An 18,239-nucleotide genomic window follows, 5' to 3' on the forward strand; every position below is an offset into this window, starting at 1 on the left:
AAATAAACAGTTTTACTAGAGTGAAAATACTGCATAATGGCCGAAGATGATAGGGAATATTTAGCATCAGTTTTTTGAAGAGCACATTTCACTGGGATAAGTAATGCCGAGCCATCTGAACAGCTGTTGTGAAGTTGGGATAGAAAGTTATGGTATTTCCTTGATAGGATATGGCTTGTTGCTCCCTCACCATCCCAAGTACAGAGTCTCTGTCCCTGTTATTCAGGAGTCTGGCGATGATAGGTCTTGCCGCAGGCCCAGGTGGTGGTCTAGGGCCCAACGACCTATGTGCTCTCTCTACCAAGCATACCGCAGACAACGCTGTGCTGAACAGAGTTTCAGCATTCCCTCAACCTAGTCCTCAATACAGTTCATGGCGGTGGACTCCGGCACCCCCATAATTCTAATAATATTAAGTTGATATCTGGCCTCCAAATCTTTGTTTTTGTTACGTTTTAACTCTAGCACCTTTTCCATGCAAAGCAATTGTTCAGTTGTTGGGTTGCCATCGTCTCCAGCTGCTGATGTTCGTTACTCTAGTTGGCCTATCCTTTCATCGTGGTACGAGACCTTTTCCTTGAGACGATCAAATCTATCTGACAGCGAGTCTATTTTACAGTTGATCGCTGAAAGGGATTGTTTAAGATCCATAAACATTGCTCTGCTATACGGCTCCTGAGGGGAGCCATTATCCCCAACTGGCATCTCAGCTTGCCTCCAGAGTGCCCATTTGGCAGCAGCCATCTCGCAGCCAGGCCTCAGGAGTCCTTAATAATGTCCTGGGCCTTTCGTAGCCGCTCTGAGTCTCCGTGGGGAACTCCCAGTTACTTCAGGGTGGGCCTGCCCCTCTACAGAGCGCTACGAAGTCCAAGTCCACAGAGGCTTCCGCTGCCCCTCAGCGGGAGAAAGACAACCCTGGACCAGCTCTCAGGCCACGGCCGGAGCAGCACAGCAGTCGTCCAGCTGCACCGGACCGGTAGCCGATGGTGCCGCCTCCTCCCCGCAGCCTCACCTCCGATCATACACCGCAGCTCTCAGCCACAATTTGCTTTTCAGGTGGCACAGCAGGCTGTCCCTCTCCTCACGATCAGCACTCCACCACAGCTTTGCCCTGTTCAATTCGGCCCAGCGGGCCTGACGTCCAGGCTGTGGTAGCCCGCACAGCTACAGTTCGCCTCTGCGCAGCCCGTTCAGCCAGATTAGTAGGCTGCCCAGACATCCAGACGATGGGGGGGGGGCTCCCCAGTTCAGTAGCCCCCCGTGATATCTAGAAACAGCCGATATATGTGGGATAAGTAAACCGGCCTGCAGAGCCTTAAAGAGTGGCATCCATCTTGCTGCCAGACTCTCTGATGCCCCTCTGTTTATATTCTTTAGCCTCTTCCATGCTCATGACGAGCTGAGCTTGTCATGAGCCACGGTGCTTCGGTGCTCATGACAAGCTCAGCTTGTCATGACCCGTGGAACGCTCACACGTGGGGATAATTCCTCCGCTGTGCTGAACGTTCCACGGAGCCAATGCACCTGTGACGAGCTGAGCTCGCCATGAGCACAGGAGCACTGTAGCTCATGACGAGCTGAGCTCGTCATGAGCATGCGGGCGCTGTCCGTGCCCCCCCCCCCCCAAGATCTTTTGACTGTGACATGAGGTACAGGGTCAGACTGATTTGCATATAGCCATGTCTGAACTGGGGTGGCAGAGTGGGCTAAAGAACGGTGATGGATTACACCCAGATCTTTTGTACCGCTTTTGGCCGCCATAAGTGTGGCAGGGTATGCTCAGACGTGAGTCCCTTGCTCACTTTGCCACTGGATTCAAGCAAGCCGGGCTGAAGACGGCTGGAACGCCAGAAACCGGTCCTCGGAAGCTTGTTTCCGGTCAAGGGAAGACATGGCTTGGCAGTTCGGGCTAGACTGTTCCCATGAGGCACAGGGTCAGACTGATTTGCATATAGCCATGTCTGAACTGGGGTGGCAGAGTGGGCTAAAGAAGGGTGATGGATTAAACCCAGATCTTTTAACTGGGTGTGAGTGTTTGATTGATTCAGATGCTCCATCCATCACCACCCCCTTTTGTACCACCCACAGAAGAGGGGCCTGATTACGAATTTGATGGTGTGACGGCCTGCCAGATTAGGAGTTAAATCCTGGTCTGGCGGGCCGTCTTGGGGCGGCCTGACTGTGGCAGTCAGCTAGGCTCATATCATTCCACCCACCTCAGTCTGAGTGCGACTGCACGTTCCTGCATGGTGTGGCATATATGCTACACCGTGAAGGAAGGGAGGGTTGCAAATCTTGGGGGCACTACATGTGCACCCTCGCATGCACCCCAGGACCAAATTCGGCAGGGGGCCCTTTGTTGCCATTTTGCCACCCTTTTCATGGTGGGTTTGCAGCCAAGAAAAGGGCGGTGCAATGTCAACTCTAAATGCTCCGCGATGTAGGCTGCGGCACCGCCAGCATATTTCTTCCGGTAAAAGATCACGGGCCCACCAGGATCCTTCATCCCGGCTTATGGCAGTCAAACCACTGCAGTCATGATACTGCAGGCAGTCTCGCAGTGTGGTGGTGATCCGTCCGCCCCGATTTGGTAGTCCTAAGGTCCGCTGACCTCGTAATTAGGCCTGTAGCCTTTCATACCCATCTCAGGCCTGCCACCACAGTGCATGCATGCACAGTTTATTGCTACTTTAACTTAGCATTCAAAACTACGTGCCAAGCCTTAAACTACCATTTTATTACACACAGGTCACTCCTAAGGTAGGCCCTTGGTAGCGCTGTGGGCAGGGTGCTCCGCCGAAGTGTGGACATAAAGATAGTACTTGTAAACGCCCTTTATGAATTCCCAGTCGTAAACATAAACATTTGGTATAAGTTTAGACCAAAGGTCTAAGTTTTCCTTTGTGAATCTGGCACTATATTTTTTTACAATCTTGTGTGGAGCCTCTTTTGCGGTGCATTCATCGTGTTTCTGTGTGAGTGTGTTGCGCAAACACTTTATACATTGTGTCTGATGATAAGCCTCCGTGCTCTGCGCCAAGCTACTAGAGGGTGATCACAAGTAATCTTTGATGTCTAACTTATTTGCCCTTACTAGAGTAGTGAGTTCTGCTTGGCTTAGGTGCAAACCCTAGACAACCAGAACCCCCATTTCTAACACCTGATCTTTCATTTCCAATTTTGAGAATCCAGCTTTTCGCCAGTATGCCTGCCCTCAGACATTTTCTCCTTTTAATCAGACCTGGGTTCCCTCCCTAGAAGGTTTTTTGGATGGGTTGCTTGGCTAGATAACAATTTGATGGTGGCCTTATTATGCTCTAGCTCTTCCTGCACAGCACACTGCACCATGTTATCCACTGACACCCCCAATATGTGTTGAAAACTTTCAGCTAGTGAAGAGTTCCTCAGATTCTCTTTCTTGGGAGTTGTAATTCGTGATCCCTACATCTGGAGGTTTTTTTTTCCCCTCCCTGAATTTGCACTCAATCTATCCACCAAACATTTGATATATACAATAGAGTAACCAGGGTTTATTTCTCCTGTTGACTTGGTGAATCCACAAAGGAACCCTTCTTCACCCCTAAAAAAGTTAGGTCTACCTACTGAGCTACATGTCCATTTTTCACTGTGATTAACGAAAAATCATCGGATTGCAAATGGCATTTAACCAGGGGTATCTGTTTACTAGAGATATCCCCGAGTGGGCATAACACATGGCAAATGAGGTGGTGATCAATGCCAGGCGGTGTTTCTTGGAGGATGCCTGGCTCTTCTTTCGTTGCCGGGCTGTCGCTGCTTTGAAGTCCTCTAAACATAGGTGATCCGCCTCATGCTCACTCTGCACTTCCTGTTTGAAGCTCAACGCCGGCCACTCCCTCCAACCAGGAGTCACTCTAAGTTAATTCCTGTCCCAATAAGCCAAATGACTTCCTTAAAACAACCACTTCAATAAGCACAGCTCATTCATTAATCACAATGATAGCAAAGCAATAAATCACTCTAAAACTTTCAAGAGGAATATTCTGTGTTTATGAGCAGTAAAAAAAGAGGAAGGGAGTTTCAAGGATGTTATGGACACATTAACTGTCTCTATTGGTTGGAGTATGTTTTGTGTGTTTCCTACAGCATATATGGGGGCTTTAGTTTACTTGTTGAAATGTTTTGGAAGTTTCTCTTTGCTGCTGATACTCTGGGGCAGATTTACAAGCCCCATGCGACTCTTTTGCACCGCTGTTGCGTCACTTTTGTGACGCAGCGGCGGCACAAAAGAGGCGCCATGCTGCGGGGTATTTACAACATGACTCATCTGTGAGATGTGTCACATTGTACAGCCCTGCGCCAGAAGTAGGTGTTCAGGCGTGGGGGGGGGGCGTTCCGGCGCAGGAACGCCTCCTAAAAGGGGCTGAGTGAAATCTACAAGATTTCACTCAGTCACTTTTAAGCCCATGCTGCGTCAAAACCCTGTGCCTGCTTGAAGCAGGCGTAAGGATTGACGCAGCATTTAAGGCACCCCGGAGCTTTGCTGGATCTGCGTTGCGCTTGCGACGCAACTCCAGAAATGCGCCACCTTTACGGCACAGATGCATCACGCACCTGTCCGTTTTTGCCCCATGGCGGTGCATCCATGGTGGCGGAGCCTTGACGCACAATAACTGGCGCATCCCTGCTGACATGCAGGGATGCGCCAGTTATTGTAAATCTGCCCCTCTGTGTCTCAACACGGATCCAGTATGTCTAATACATGGGTGTTAGTATGGCGATTTCTAGAGTCCTACACCTCTCCAAGATCCAGGCGATTCGATTGAGTGTCCCAGAAGTGGAGGATGGCGTATTCAGATCTGTAAGAGGTCTTGGGGGCAGCAGGTATTAAATGCTCTTACTGAAGGTATGTCTGTAGTTACCACAGCCTCTGCTGTCAGGTGAGACATTGGGACTTTCTAGCATGTTGCTTTGAGTTAGTAGAATGCCATCCCCACTCAGAGACTCATGTTCACCTCCCAATATTTAAAGTTAAATAACTAAATGCTAAAGCTTACTCTGCTCCAGGATTCTTTGCGGATGTTGGCCAAAAGATAGGTGGCTCTCAGCAATTGATGGAAGGTGGGATCTTCGCTCTGGAAGGAATGCCCAAATACTACAGAACTAATCACGTTGGAAACACAGTTTGTAATCAGCTGTGCTGGATCCATGGGTTTTCCTGAAAAAATGGAAAGAGATTGAATGGAATCAGTTTCCAGCTGACAAGATACAACAAATGTTGGAACAAAGCAGTCACTAAGTAAATAATAAGCTGCTGGTGCCTCCAACGCTGCGCAAGTAAATCTTGATACAACTTTATAACGTTTTTAGCAATAAGTTCAAATAACATTGGATACAGACTCTGACTTTGCTAGAATACTCTTTCAGGAAAGATTATTTGGCTCTAAATATACTTGTAGTTAATTACTCTTTCATTTCTAAATCACTGGTATAAATTGTCCACGGACCTGACAATTCTCGCTTCCGTGCCTGCTTGAATCAGGGGTTCACGCTCTGCAACTCTGGGCAATAGCTTGCTCAATCTCCACTACGGCCCCCGCGGCGGGATGCCTGGCCTTCACCTTGGTGGCGCCCAGCTGGGCTACCCCACAGGGAAAAACCAGGACGGGTTCCCAAAGCAAGCGCCGAGATACCCTTTGTGGTGATACGTGCGCTATATAAGAAACTACATTACCATTATATATTGGCCACTCGCTTTGAAGCAAAATTGTCAACCAGCCATGCTGGAGACTTTTTCACCATTTGTTTTAAATGGCTTTCAGAGGTGGCCACTACACAAAACAAAGGCTTCAAGCACCTCTCGGTAACTGGAATGATGAAACAATTTATTGTCAACCTGCATCACACTAAAGGGACTGCAGATGCATTCCAATACATATCCTGGTCCTCCTCATGGTGGAGAAAATGAGGAACAAGCTATGTGTGCTGCCTGCAATTCCTACACCCCATCTACCCTGGCTAGCTACTGATCTAGGTTGTTGGCATAGCAGCATTTCTGGGTCCAGGACGGCCGTAGACTGGTGATCTCATGCTCAGTAAAACACATGCACTTAAACAAGGGTGGATGGTGAGTCTCTTTGCACCTAGTTCTGCCTCTTCCCAGGTGTGCACAGACCAGGGGAATAGAGGCGAGTGTTAGGGTGGGAAGAATGAATCTAGATATTATGGTGGGCATATTAGCTACCTCGCTAATGTCACGACCCCCTCATGCACCCTATGTGTAGTGGGTCTAGCGCGCAGGTCCCCTGTAGCGTTACCGCTGTGGCGGTTTATGGCGCTATGATAACTTGCCTAAATTTCTCCAAGACCATTGATTCCATTACCCTTGGTTTAGTGTAGTGTTATTCCCCAAACCATAAGTGTCCTTTACCTTGCACTGTGTTAACTTAGAGGCGCCTTATGACGTGCCATGATGTCATGCTTAATCTTTCCTTAATCCCCGGTTCCTTTACGACTGACCTTGCAAGCATTCCCAGAACGCGTGAACCAATGGCTTGCCTTGACTCTGCCGTTACTAGGGTCTTGGAGTGTTTTTCACTTGTATACATTTAGACAAATCAATACATTTATTTCATGTTGAGTCCTTCCATTAGTTTGCACCTGTTCTTTCTATAAGGTTAAAGCCAGTGTACTAACACGTGTTTCCTTCAGAAGTCTTGGAGAAACTTCCAGACTGCCACATGCCACACGTGATCCCGCTGTATCCACCGGACCATGAACATGTTATAAAAACCATGCCCAAGCCTGTGCCCCGTGCTTGGTCTACCCTCCCCGTGGAGCAACCTTTCTTCCTAACCACTCACCTAAAGAATCAACCGGACCTGGGCAGCGCACTTCTCGGTTGCAGTTCTAAGCTCCCCCGGTGATTCCCTTGGCTCCAGCTTCCTCAACACATCTTTCGTTTCCCCCTCAGCTTCGCCAGCTCCTCAGTGAATTCCTCTATCAATACCGCAGGACCTTCTTCGAACTTAGGACAAGTTGAAGTACTAGGTTAAGTACTTGATATCAGGTTTGTGTGCATTATCCTTTTATAGTAGTAAGCTCATGTTTCCTACCAGTGACTTCTCTCCAGTCCACCTCAATTGTTCTTGCTCCAGAACCTTCCTGCAACCTTGGCCTTTGAACTGTACTTATACAGGGACTTGAGACTTTGCTCTGTGTCTCTCTGATGAACAGTCGTGCTAAGAGAACTCTCCTCAGAGTGCTTGATTCATGTATCAACCCTGTACCGAGATCTTTGTTCCAAGTTTATTCTTGGGAGTGTCATAACTCTAATCTATATTCTGAGTCTTTCCATGGGAGTGCCAGTAACTCCAATCTGTGTTTCAAAGTTATTTCTTGGGAGTGTATTGCTCGAATCTGTGGTGCTGGTTATTCTCTTTCTTTCTTCTCTTCTTTCCTTTTTCTTAATTGTTTTTGCTCTGTTTCCTTCTTTCCTTCTTTTTTGCCTTTTTGTTTCCTTCTCTTTTATTTTGCCTTCTTTCTTCCTTTCTCTCATGTATTCTTTCTTTCTTTAGTTCCTGCTCTTTGATCTTTCTTCCTTTTGCCTTCTTTCCTTCTTACCTCCTTTCTTCGCTTTTGCCTTCCTTCCTTCCCTTTTTGCCTAGCTCATTTCCCTCATTGTTGCCTTCCTTCATTCCCTTTATCCTCTTCTTTCTTCCTAGTTTGTCTGCCTTCGTTCCTTTTTTGTTCCTTATTTTCTTCCCTTCTTTCTCAAATGTGAGCAGTCAATGCCAGACCAATACATTTTTTTAGGTTTTTGTTAGACAAGACCTTTGATTTTTACTAAAGGTATGTATAACATAGTTCCTTATAAGGGTTTTCAGTCAAGCTTCATCCATTTGTCTGTGACTGTGTCATTCACATGTTTCTTAAACCTACTCCAGCATGCATCAAGGGGAAATGTTAGCCTTTTCAGTCGTTGACTGACTTCACTATCAGTTATGACATGCTGCTCTTTCACAAGGAGCACATCCACACACAAGGTAGTTCCCTTGAGTGCCCAGTGTACTATGGTAATATGCACTTTCTTGAGACTAGAAAAACACTTTTGACTTTAGCTAAAAAGCATGACAAAACAATTGCCAAAAGGCTGGCATCCAAAGCAGACCTTTTGGCTTTGCAAATGCTCGTCATCCAGGGGCAGACAGAAGTCTTCTAGACCTCTACCTTCTCTCCCCTAGGCTGCCCCACAAGGTTCCCAAACAGGAAGCTCTCATATGACGACATATTCCCCTTTCCAAATTGTTTACCACCCCATCTCAAAGACAGAAAACTGGTCAATGGTTTGCGATTCCAATTGTAGTCACAAAGCACTGATCCATATCGTTGTGACTCCTAAATAGGAGGGGTCACCCCATTCATGCCTTCGTCTAATTGTGATTCGAAAAGTGAAGCAAAGTTGAAAGGATTTTTCCAACTCCCGAAGAGGCTTTTCATATGTTGTAAAAGCCCTTTTTCAGCAGAAAACCCTATGATTTTGAAAACCGCGGGGTTTTATTTTTGCTCATGGACAGTCCAGATTTTGTTTTGATTCTTGAATATCATGATGCATACAGTTTATTGTAGTGGGGTGCTCTCTTTTCACTTTCTTCAATCATTTATTGTGACTTTCTAACTTTTAGGAATCTTTCTTAAGTTTTTTCATTCATTGCACAAGTTTTTCTATTATTTTATGGGTTTGAACCCCAAAAACTATTGTCATTGTACATGTTCGGCGGGTATTGCAGAGCTGTTGAACAAAAGCTTCAGTAACAGTGATCCCAATCCCATAAATGCAATTTTTTAGGGTAGGGTGCTGGCTAAGGGATTTCCCAAATGAAAGGATTGAGCACTCCTTCGATCTCTCTTCCTCTCTCTCTGTCTTTATAGAAGGGACAGCTGATAATGCAGTGTATGTCGCCATGGAAGGGGCACTGGATGAGACATTTTGCTTCTGTGCAGAAGGGACAACGGGTGAGGTAGTGTGCCAGCAATAGGACAATGGGGACAAATTTATTTGGATGGCAGTATGAGCTATTCCCTCAGCCCCTGTTTAATGTCTACTTGTTACCTTGGGCCGTATTAGGAAAAGAGCTCCCTGTCCCTGTTTGCATCACGGCACACGTTTAAACAGGTATGCTGACTGCAAACAGGGACATTGTGCCCTATTACAATGAATGTGCTGCCCTCAGGTCAGCCACCAACTTGTGCTGCCCCAGGGGCAGCACATTCAGTGAAATACGGAGCAGCTATTTCAGTCCGACTCGGAGAACTAGTCGGTACCAAACAAACCATCACATGCGGGGTTCCTCAGGGCTCTTCCCTATTACCCCACCTGTTTAACATCTATATCCTCCCCTAAATCCAGGCTCTCAGAAATCAACGAATAACGGTGTTCAACTATGCAGACGATTTGCAGCTGATCTTTTCAATTGACAACCCTGAAGCATCGATCTTCAACTTCCAGTCAACTATGAGGTTCAGCCAAGCCTGGATGGACCAGAACCACCTAAAACTGAACCCGGGAAAAACCAAGCTGGTTCTTACTGGAGACAGCGCTAGGTACTGGGGCCCACACAACTGGCCCTCTGATTTAGGCCAAGCCCCCATCCCCTCCTCCTCGGCAAGGACACTTGGAGTCACCTTGAACAGTGACCTTTCTCTAAAAACCCAAGAAGGCCAGGTGGTCTCCAAGTGCTTTTTCCAACTTAGGAAAATTCGGAAACTGTGGCGACTCTTAACATGGAAGCCATTACCCAGGTGGTAATCGCGACTGTGATCTCCCACCTGGATTACACAAATTCTGTCTACCTGGGCCTACCCCTTTTCCTTCTGAAACGTCTTCAGATGGTACAGAATTATGCGGCCAGATTGATCCTGAATCAACCCAGATGGCAACCGGCCACCCCTTTACTGATGAAACTCCACTGGCTCCCTGTGGCTCAGCGATGCACCTTTAAGACAGGTTGCATAATTTTTAAATCCCTTCACTGTAAGAGCCCAAAGTTTATCGACAAACTGATCATCAAGCATGTCCCGTCTCGGAATTTGCGCTCTGCCCACCTGGGTCTCTTACAGATACCGTCGTTTAAACGTAAACGTTCTGGTGGCTGCAGATTTGAAACACTCTCCCCTTGGAAATTCGGTCCAGCTTGGACCTACTGACATTCAGGAAAGCATTAAAAACCTGGCTCTATACACAAGCATATCAATAAAATTTTGGTTAACTCCTCGGTCACCCACATCCCCTGTCTCTGCCAGTGCCAGGAAACCAATCGGTGTTAGCGCACTTTACAAATCATTTATTGGTACAAAAGGGGGTGGTAATGGACGGAGCATCTGAACCAATCAAACACTCACAGCCAGTCAAAAGATCTGGGTTTAATCCATCACCGTTATTTAGCCCACTCTGCCACGCCAGTTCAGACATGGCTATATGCAAATCAGTCTGACCCTGTGCCTCATTGGAACAGTCCAGCCCGAACTGCCAAGCCATGCCTTCCCTGGACCGGAAACAAGTTTCCGAGGACCGGTTTCTGGCATTCCAGGCGTCTTCAGCCCGGCTTGCTTGAATCCAGTGGCAAAGTGAGCAAGGGGCTCACGTCTGAGCATACCCTGCCACACCTATGGCGGCCAAAAGCGGTACAAAAGGGGTGGTAATGGACGGAGCATCTGAACCAATCAAACACTCACACCCAGTCAAAAGTGGCAGAGTGGGCTAAAGAACGGTGATGGATTAAACCCAGATCTTTTGACTGGGTGTGAGTGTTTGATTGATTCAGATGCTCCGTCCATCACCACCCCCTTTTGTACTGCTTTTGGCTGCCATAAGTGTGGCAGGGTATGCTCAGACGTGAGTCCCTTGCTCACTTTGCCACTGGATTCAAGCAAGCCGGGCTGAAGACGGCTGGAATGCCAGAAACCGGTCCTCGGAAGCTTGTTTCCGGTCCAGGGAAGACATGGCTTGGCAGTTCGGGCTGGACTGTTCCCATGAGGCACAGGGTCAGACTGATTTGCATATAGCCATGTCTGAACTGGGGTGGCAGAGTGGGCTAAAGAACGGTGATGGATTAAACCCAGATCTTTTGACTGGGTGTGAGTGTTTGATTGATTCAGATGCTCCGTCCATCACCACCCCCTTTTGTACTGTTACAAATCATTTATTAACATAACATAACATTAACATAACAGAGGCCCACTGCAGGTGAATTCAGAGTGACTGAACCCACCTGCATGGAGATGTCTGGGGGGTACATGGGACCCCTTTTACCCCCTCCAGAGGGCTGCCTTCAGGGGTGCACGTTAGTTATTATTAGAAAAATATTGGGGCGACCCGGTGTCCATCAGAACCTGGGTATTAGTGTTAAACAAAACAATTGGTTCTGTTGGGTTTGCAATTACTTTTGAATGTTCAAGAAGCATAGAGTTCACTTGTAACCCATAACATTGATTTAAGAAAAAAAGAAAAATAGCATGAACATAACACACACCATGGTTAAGAATTCAATAATATGTTTTAGAAATATCAAATAATAAAGGCTGTCGCAATTTACAAATTCAATTGCAAAAAGGGGTTTTGGGTGACTGTTGTGAATAGTGACATGTGGTGATTAGTGATAACGACAGTACATTATATTCAAAACAAAAATGACTGTATCTTAAGAAGGGAAAAAAAGGAGAATTTCTGTCAGTCCTTATGATTTTGCACATATGCTTCAGGACCATTGATAAGTGAAACTGGGATCATGAGCGTTGTGCAGACATATGTGGTGCGTTGACGTTTCGACCCCGTAAGTTGCGCAAATAGTAAAGTGCGTCATGGTGGGTCTTCTTCAGGACAGGACAGGGGTGCACGGACAGTATGCCACCTTTTTTTGGTGCACCATGAGTGCGCCTCCGATGGGCCTGTTTACATCTTTGCTCATGTCTACAATACGACGCGGGCGCTGAAGCAAAGAGATTCCCTCGTTTGCATGGACCCACACCTCCATGGAAATGAGGGAACGCCTTTTCATAATTATTAGCGCTGGCGCTACATATGAACCAGTGCTATCAATATTAGAGAACGGGCCGCACAAGCGTCTGCAGCCACTTCTCTTTTGCCCTAGAGCACAATGTATAATATTGCCCATTGTGTTGACAGACTGTGAGTCCCCTGAAGGAGCTCCATAGTTTGTTTTGAAATTCAAAAGCACAATTTAGGCTTTCTGGTTAAAAAGGATACCCAAAGAATACTCAAACCCATAGTAAAGACCATGGCGAGATGTCTAATTAGTGAAAGCTTATTCCACTTTCAGAGGCACAGAGAAGAATACCAGCATCTTCTCTGTAAGCTCTATCCAACTCTCCACACAAAGGGTTATTATTCCTCCTCCCAGTGTGTGGTGTGGTGTGTTTTGTTCTGCATACAGAATGCTAGATGTGGGTGGGAGGGCAGGAGACTGTTTGAAGGAAGAATGGTGCACAGAAACAACACAGTGTGGGCTTGAAAAGGACTGTGGTTGCACAACAAGTTAATCTGTACACCTGCGCTGAACATATTTGATTGCAAGTGTACCTACAGAAATTAGCTAGAAAGCTAATCAGCAGGTTCTGGATATAATATAGAAGGTGCCACATTTTTCCAGTTAGCAAAGCTTCTCCAAAATAGTAAACTTTTGAGAAAAGATGGTACAAAGGCTGATTGTGTTTTCTTGCTCTCTCTCTCCCTAGTGTGCTACTTCCATTTTCACTTTTTGCCAATTGTCATTGTCGCTTAAGGCAAGCCCGTCTGCGCCCGTCCGCGACCGGATTGCGGCCAAGGCCAGTTATGCTGCAAGGGCTGACACAGTGGGAACCAGGATCACTTGGTCGAGGGAGGACCTGCTTTCCTTTAAGCCAGTGGGGCCGTGCAACACCTTTACCCCGGGCGCAGAACCGACGTACAGGCCGCCTTCATGCTTAGAAGGTGAGAGCTCGCGGTGTGATGCGGGCGCTCTGAGAGGGGCTAAACCGGCACCCATCAGACAGCGCAGCTACCGCTTTAGAGCAGGACTGTTGAACTGCAGATCTCTGGTAAGGCATGCAAATGACATTTGGCTGCTATTAGAGAGTCAGGAATGGGACGCCCTGTTCTTAACCGAAACATGGCTAAATGAGAACAATATGACTGCCATTGCACTAGCAGTACCTGACGGCTTTAAAATGTGCTTCTCCAATCGTGAGGATGGTAGGAGGGGGGGGGGGTGGCCCTCATCTTTAAGGAGCGTTATACTCTTACATCGGCCCTACCGAGCTCAACTCTGGGGATTGAGTGTTTGCATTTCTGCCTGCTCATTAACCCTCAAGTGGCTCTAGCGGGGATAGTTACCTATCGCCCCCCAGATTGCACAGATAGTAGTACTAAGGCACTAATGGAAACTATTATTCAAAGCTCTCTTTTGCATGACCACTTCTTGGTAGTAGGGGATTTCAATATGCATGTTGATAGATTGGATAATTCACAGGCGGAGCTTTTAATTGCCTCACTGAGTGCAGCAAATTTGGCCCTAGCTATTAGTGGACCGACGCATAGGGCAGGTCATACGCTCGATCTGATCTTTTCAAACATTAATGGGTTGTCAGTGGAAGAGGCTCAGCCACTGCTATGGTCAGATCATGCACTTATCCCTTTTGTGGTAGTACTGGAAGGGTCCACGACGACCAAGGGGAAACGATCTTTCCTCCAGAGGCAGTGGAAAAAGCTTACTCCAGAGATCATGGGCCCAGTTTTGGCTCGTAATCCACCACAGCTAACTACAAATGCTAGCAAGGATGCAAGAGCTCTGAATCTATGTATAGGGGATATGGTGTCACAGCTAGCTCTGGCTAAGCGAGCAATGTCGCTGAGGGAGTCTCCATCGGCCCCATGGTTCTCTGCCGAACTCAGGTCGGAAAAATCAGTCTGCAAGAGGTTAGAGCACATTTGGAGGTCTGACTACTGCCCTGTAGCTAAAGCTCAATACAAGGAAGCCATTAATAAACTCCACAAGTTAATAAAAAGGGCCAAGAAATTGTTCTTTGCTTCCGCAGTCCAACAGGCAGAACACTCAAGTAAAGAGGTTTTTAAAATTGTACAGTCTTTTTTTTAAACCGCTATGTATAGAAAGGGAGGTCCCCCCGTCTCCAGCACTCTGTGATGAAATCTCGACGTTTTTTGACAATAAAATATTAAAAGTATATGATTCTTTTGCTCCCTCGAGACCTACGGTAAAAGCTGAGTCCATGGCCAACGGCCCTCGGCCAGCATCCCTTGGGCAATTCCTGCCTATAACATTGGACATGGTTAAACAGGAATTGAAGCGCTGTAAATCAGGCTCGCCAGATGATCCCTGCCCACCAAAACTTTGGGGATTGATGGCGGACTTTATTGCACCTACCCTGCAGCATATCTGGAACACTTCCATTAGCACGGGAGAGTTCCCGGAGGGTTGGAAACATGCAACGCTTCTCCCTTTGAAGAAAAAACCTAATGGGGACCCAGAGGACTTGAGCAACCTTAGACCAATTTCTCTATTGGCGGCACCGGGTAAAATGATGGAAAAGTTGATCCAGCGACAGTTAAATGGCTATATTGAGGCTAATAATATTTTACATGAGACCCAATCAGGATTTAGACCCGGTTTCAGTACCGAGACTGCCCTTATCGAGGTGGCCGAGTCAGTGAGGTGGTCGATGGATTCAGGGGACTCGGCGTTGCTGATGCTCCTGGATCTGTCAGCCGCTTTTGATACGGTCGACCACAATAGATTATTACAACAGCTAGCAGGTATTGGGCTTCAGGATCAGGCTCTTGGGTGGATACACTTGTACCTAACTAATAGATCGCAGAAGGTGGCGCTGGGGGCATGTTCCTCTAAGCCCAAGGGCCTGAGATGCGGCGTTCCGCAAGGATTGGCACTAAGCCCTCTATTATTCAATATTTATCTGGCCCCGCTTTTCACACTAATTGCCAACTGGGGAGTCACAGCTATATCGTATGCTGATGATACCCAGTTGGTTTTTCGTTACTCAGAAGTGTCAGGGTCAGCCTTTGCTAGTTTTAAGGGCTGTCTCAGCGACGTGGCAAACTGGATGAATACAAACAAATTAAAACTGAATCCAAATAAAACGGAGGTGATCTTTTTTGGGAAGGGCACCCCGCCCGCGGCAGAACTGTGGTGGCCCGGGGAGATGGGGCCGGCACCCCTACCCAGCGTGTCAGCTAAAAACGTAGGGGTAAAGTGGGACGATAGTCTATCTTTTTCCTCCCACATTCAGCAGGTGACGGGGGGCTGCCTTAGCAAATTGAGGAATTTACGGAAAATTCTCAAGCTACTGCCAGAGGAGTGTAGGAAAACGGTGATCCATGCCACAATTACATCTAGGCTGGATTACGCGAATGGCCTATATTTGGGTCTTCCGAAATTCCTGATCCAGCGCCTGCAAATTGCGCAGAATGCAGCAGCTAGGTTGCTAAGACGCATACCGTTTAAGGACCATGTCACCCCCCATTTAGGTGCTCTACACTGGCTGACGGTGGCAAGCAGAATAACATTTAAGGCTCTCACACTGGCGTTTCGAGCTTTGTACGGAAAGTGTCCATATTACCTAAGATCCAGGCTGCCCAGGTATTGTCAAGCCCGCTCTCTCCGCTCGAACAGTCGGGTCCTGCTGCTCGAGCCACGAGTGAGAAGGGCTCGCATGGGGGGACGGTCCTTTTCAGCAAATGCGGGGCAGCTTTGGAACACTTTACCACCAGGCCTTCAGAGCGCCCCCTCGGAAGCTAATTCCAGAAAACAGCTGAAAACCTGGCTCTTCTTACAGGAACGTTAGACATCTTCACCAGGGCTCCTGACCCGTTTTGTTCTCACAGCGCCGGGACACCTCCTTGTGGAGGTAGCTGTTCGCGCTATATAAAAATCTGTATTATTATTATTATTATTATTCTGTGTTGCGTCCGCACCAACCACCAGATGAAGATGGGAAAAAACAAAAGTCTATATATTGCTCTGCAGACAGATAACATAAACATTACTCACCTTTTTCCACCTTGAGGAATTCCAAAAGTTGCTGAGCAATCTCCTGAATCCGGACTTCCAAGCTTCTTTTCCCTAGTCCCAAATTCCTCATAGTCATCATTCCAAAGCGTCTCTGCTGCTTCCATGTATGACCACTGGAAAACAAAATCCCTGCAAGAAGATTCAGCAATGAGAAAAACCTTTTAGCTTCTTTAGGGGTCAGTTCAAACAGCTGGACAACCCATGCTCTGGTGGAGCAGCAGATCATATCCCCAGAGGGTGGAACTTAGGGGCTGACATAGAGGGGCATATTTACAAGCCCCTATTGCCAAGACAACGTCACTTTTTTGGATGTTGTGTGGCGATAAAGGCTTCACCTTATTTACAAGGCAGCATTAAGCCACTTAATGGGAATTGAGTGTTGCATTCCACTGCAACACCCATTGATTTTGATGCTGCCCCATATTTACAAGGGTGGCGTAAATATGGGCCAGCACCATAATTAAGACCAGAGAAAACCTGGTCTTAACTGATGAAACGGGGAGAAATGTTTAATTTCTCCTCGTTTCTGCTGTTTCTATGTGTGCTGCGTTGTGCAGCACATATGGAAACAGCAAAACGCCATTGATTGTTTATATGCAGGAAGGTGTCCCTTCCAGGACATAAACAATAATTTGCTTTTCTTTTAAAATACGTTTTGCAACTTCTATGTGTGCTGCATTAAGCAGCACACATAGAAGTTACACAACGCCATTTAAGGATTGTTTATGTGCAGGAAGGGTGGTGGTCATTAGTTTTTTTTGTTTCAAAAACAAAATGCTGCTTTGGGATTTTGTTTTTAAGTATAAAAACATTTTTAAAGATGGAGTATACAGACATTTTGATGAAATCGTTCATCAAACTTTGAACACATTGACAGGACCTGCCATGGTGGCAGATCCGGACAATGTTTAGAGTTATCTGAAGGGCTGGCGGGCAACTCTAAACTTGGTGGGTGGAGAACCCTTGATGTGAAGGAAGTAAAGTACTCTGCTATACTCGCGTACTTCTTCCATCCGCCAAACTCCAAATCAGCCCCTTAGTGGCCTGCAATAGAGTTTCATCAGCAGGTAACTCTACCTAAGGCCTGACTCTATCTGGGATTCATATCTAGATTAGTTCTCATCTAGGTAAAGCCATGAAAGGAGAAATGAGATAGGGCAGTCAAACTAAATTACGTCAGATGTCAGGTCAACCCTGACATCAAAGTTATAACATGAAGGAGAGAGGGACTCATTGGGTGGTCATAGAACTCATTTGCCAAGAATTCCATCCTTCCTTCCCAGGTGACAGGCTGTCAGTGTTGGCTGTCACACAAGGGTGTGGAGGGAATGTAGAGGCCTATAGTCAGGAGTGTTCTCAATGCTCCTGCCTATCAAATCAGAGGCCGAAGATGTGGCGCTGAGCTGCTCCTCTGTGGCCTGGTGGCCTACCTAATGCCATAGATCTAGATGTCTTTAAGGTGCATGTGGAGGCTTGGGCATCGGGAATGCAGGGTCATAACTTCCACTGCGCCTATTTCGCCAGAGTCTACTGGTTTTAAACATCAAACATGTGCTAATGTTTGTTCTGCCCTACAAGACCAGCCAGTATCCAGGGCAGATTATCAGAGGTTAGAACTGAGAAGACCCAACTTTCCTCTCTCCCTGATGTGCTTCATTTCTTTCCACCCTTTAATTCCGGTCTCCTGTAAGAAACCTCTAATCTACCTAATAGCTGCCAGCTAGCTCTTCCTCCAGCCCACTAGTATGACATAACCAGCAACCACAGTTCAAACTATCCCTTCTGACTATACTCACTGGTGGGGTTTAAAGCCCTGTATCATTGCTCTGCTTCAAGGTCACCACCTCCTTCACCAAGCGCACCATCAACAGACCAACACCATGAACTACCTGGTTAGGAGAACACTCTAGTATCTGAGTCAGCACATTGCGGCCCCATAACAGGGTGTATTGCAACTGCTTACCTCTTTGCATTAAACATTGACTTTCTCCAGAGGTTAGTGATTAAACAGAGTTTGTTCATAGTACATGGTTTATCTTTGTCTACAAATTGATTACTTTGTTTTGTGAGTGATGCTAGAAATCTATCACAGATTTTGTCCCAAGAGCCTTGACAGGCCCCATGAAGGCAGTCTTGGACACTTCTACAGGATTTATCTCA

General features: G+C 46.9%; 1 protein-coding gene across 2 annotated transcripts in view; it reads right to left on the reverse strand.

Moving 5' to 3' along the window:
- LOC147683846 (cytochrome P450 2J6-like) overlaps positions 1 to 18,239 on the reverse strand; it is a 110,195-nt gene that overhangs the window by 82,618 nt on the left and 9,338 nt on the right. The window contains exons 3-4 of one of the 2 annotated variants that reach the window (XM_086944245.1): positions 16,059 to 16,208; positions 5,037 to 5,197 (exon numbers count right to left, since the gene is read on the reverse strand). In XM_086944245.1, coding sequence (XP_086800371.1) covers positions 5,037 to 5,197; positions 16,059 to 16,208 — 311 coding nt within the window. The remainder of the gene's footprint in view (positions 1 to 5,036; positions 5,198 to 16,058; positions 16,209 to 18,239) is intronic. The other variant, XM_086944246.1, reaches the window with a different exon arrangement.

Source organism: Lissotriton vulgaris, chromosome 11, assembly GCF_964263255.1.
Source record: "Lissotriton vulgaris chromosome 11, aLisVul1.2, whole genome shotgun sequence".
NCBI classification, from domain to species: domain Eukaryota; kingdom Metazoa; phylum Chordata; class Amphibia; order Caudata; family Salamandridae; genus Lissotriton; species Lissotriton vulgaris.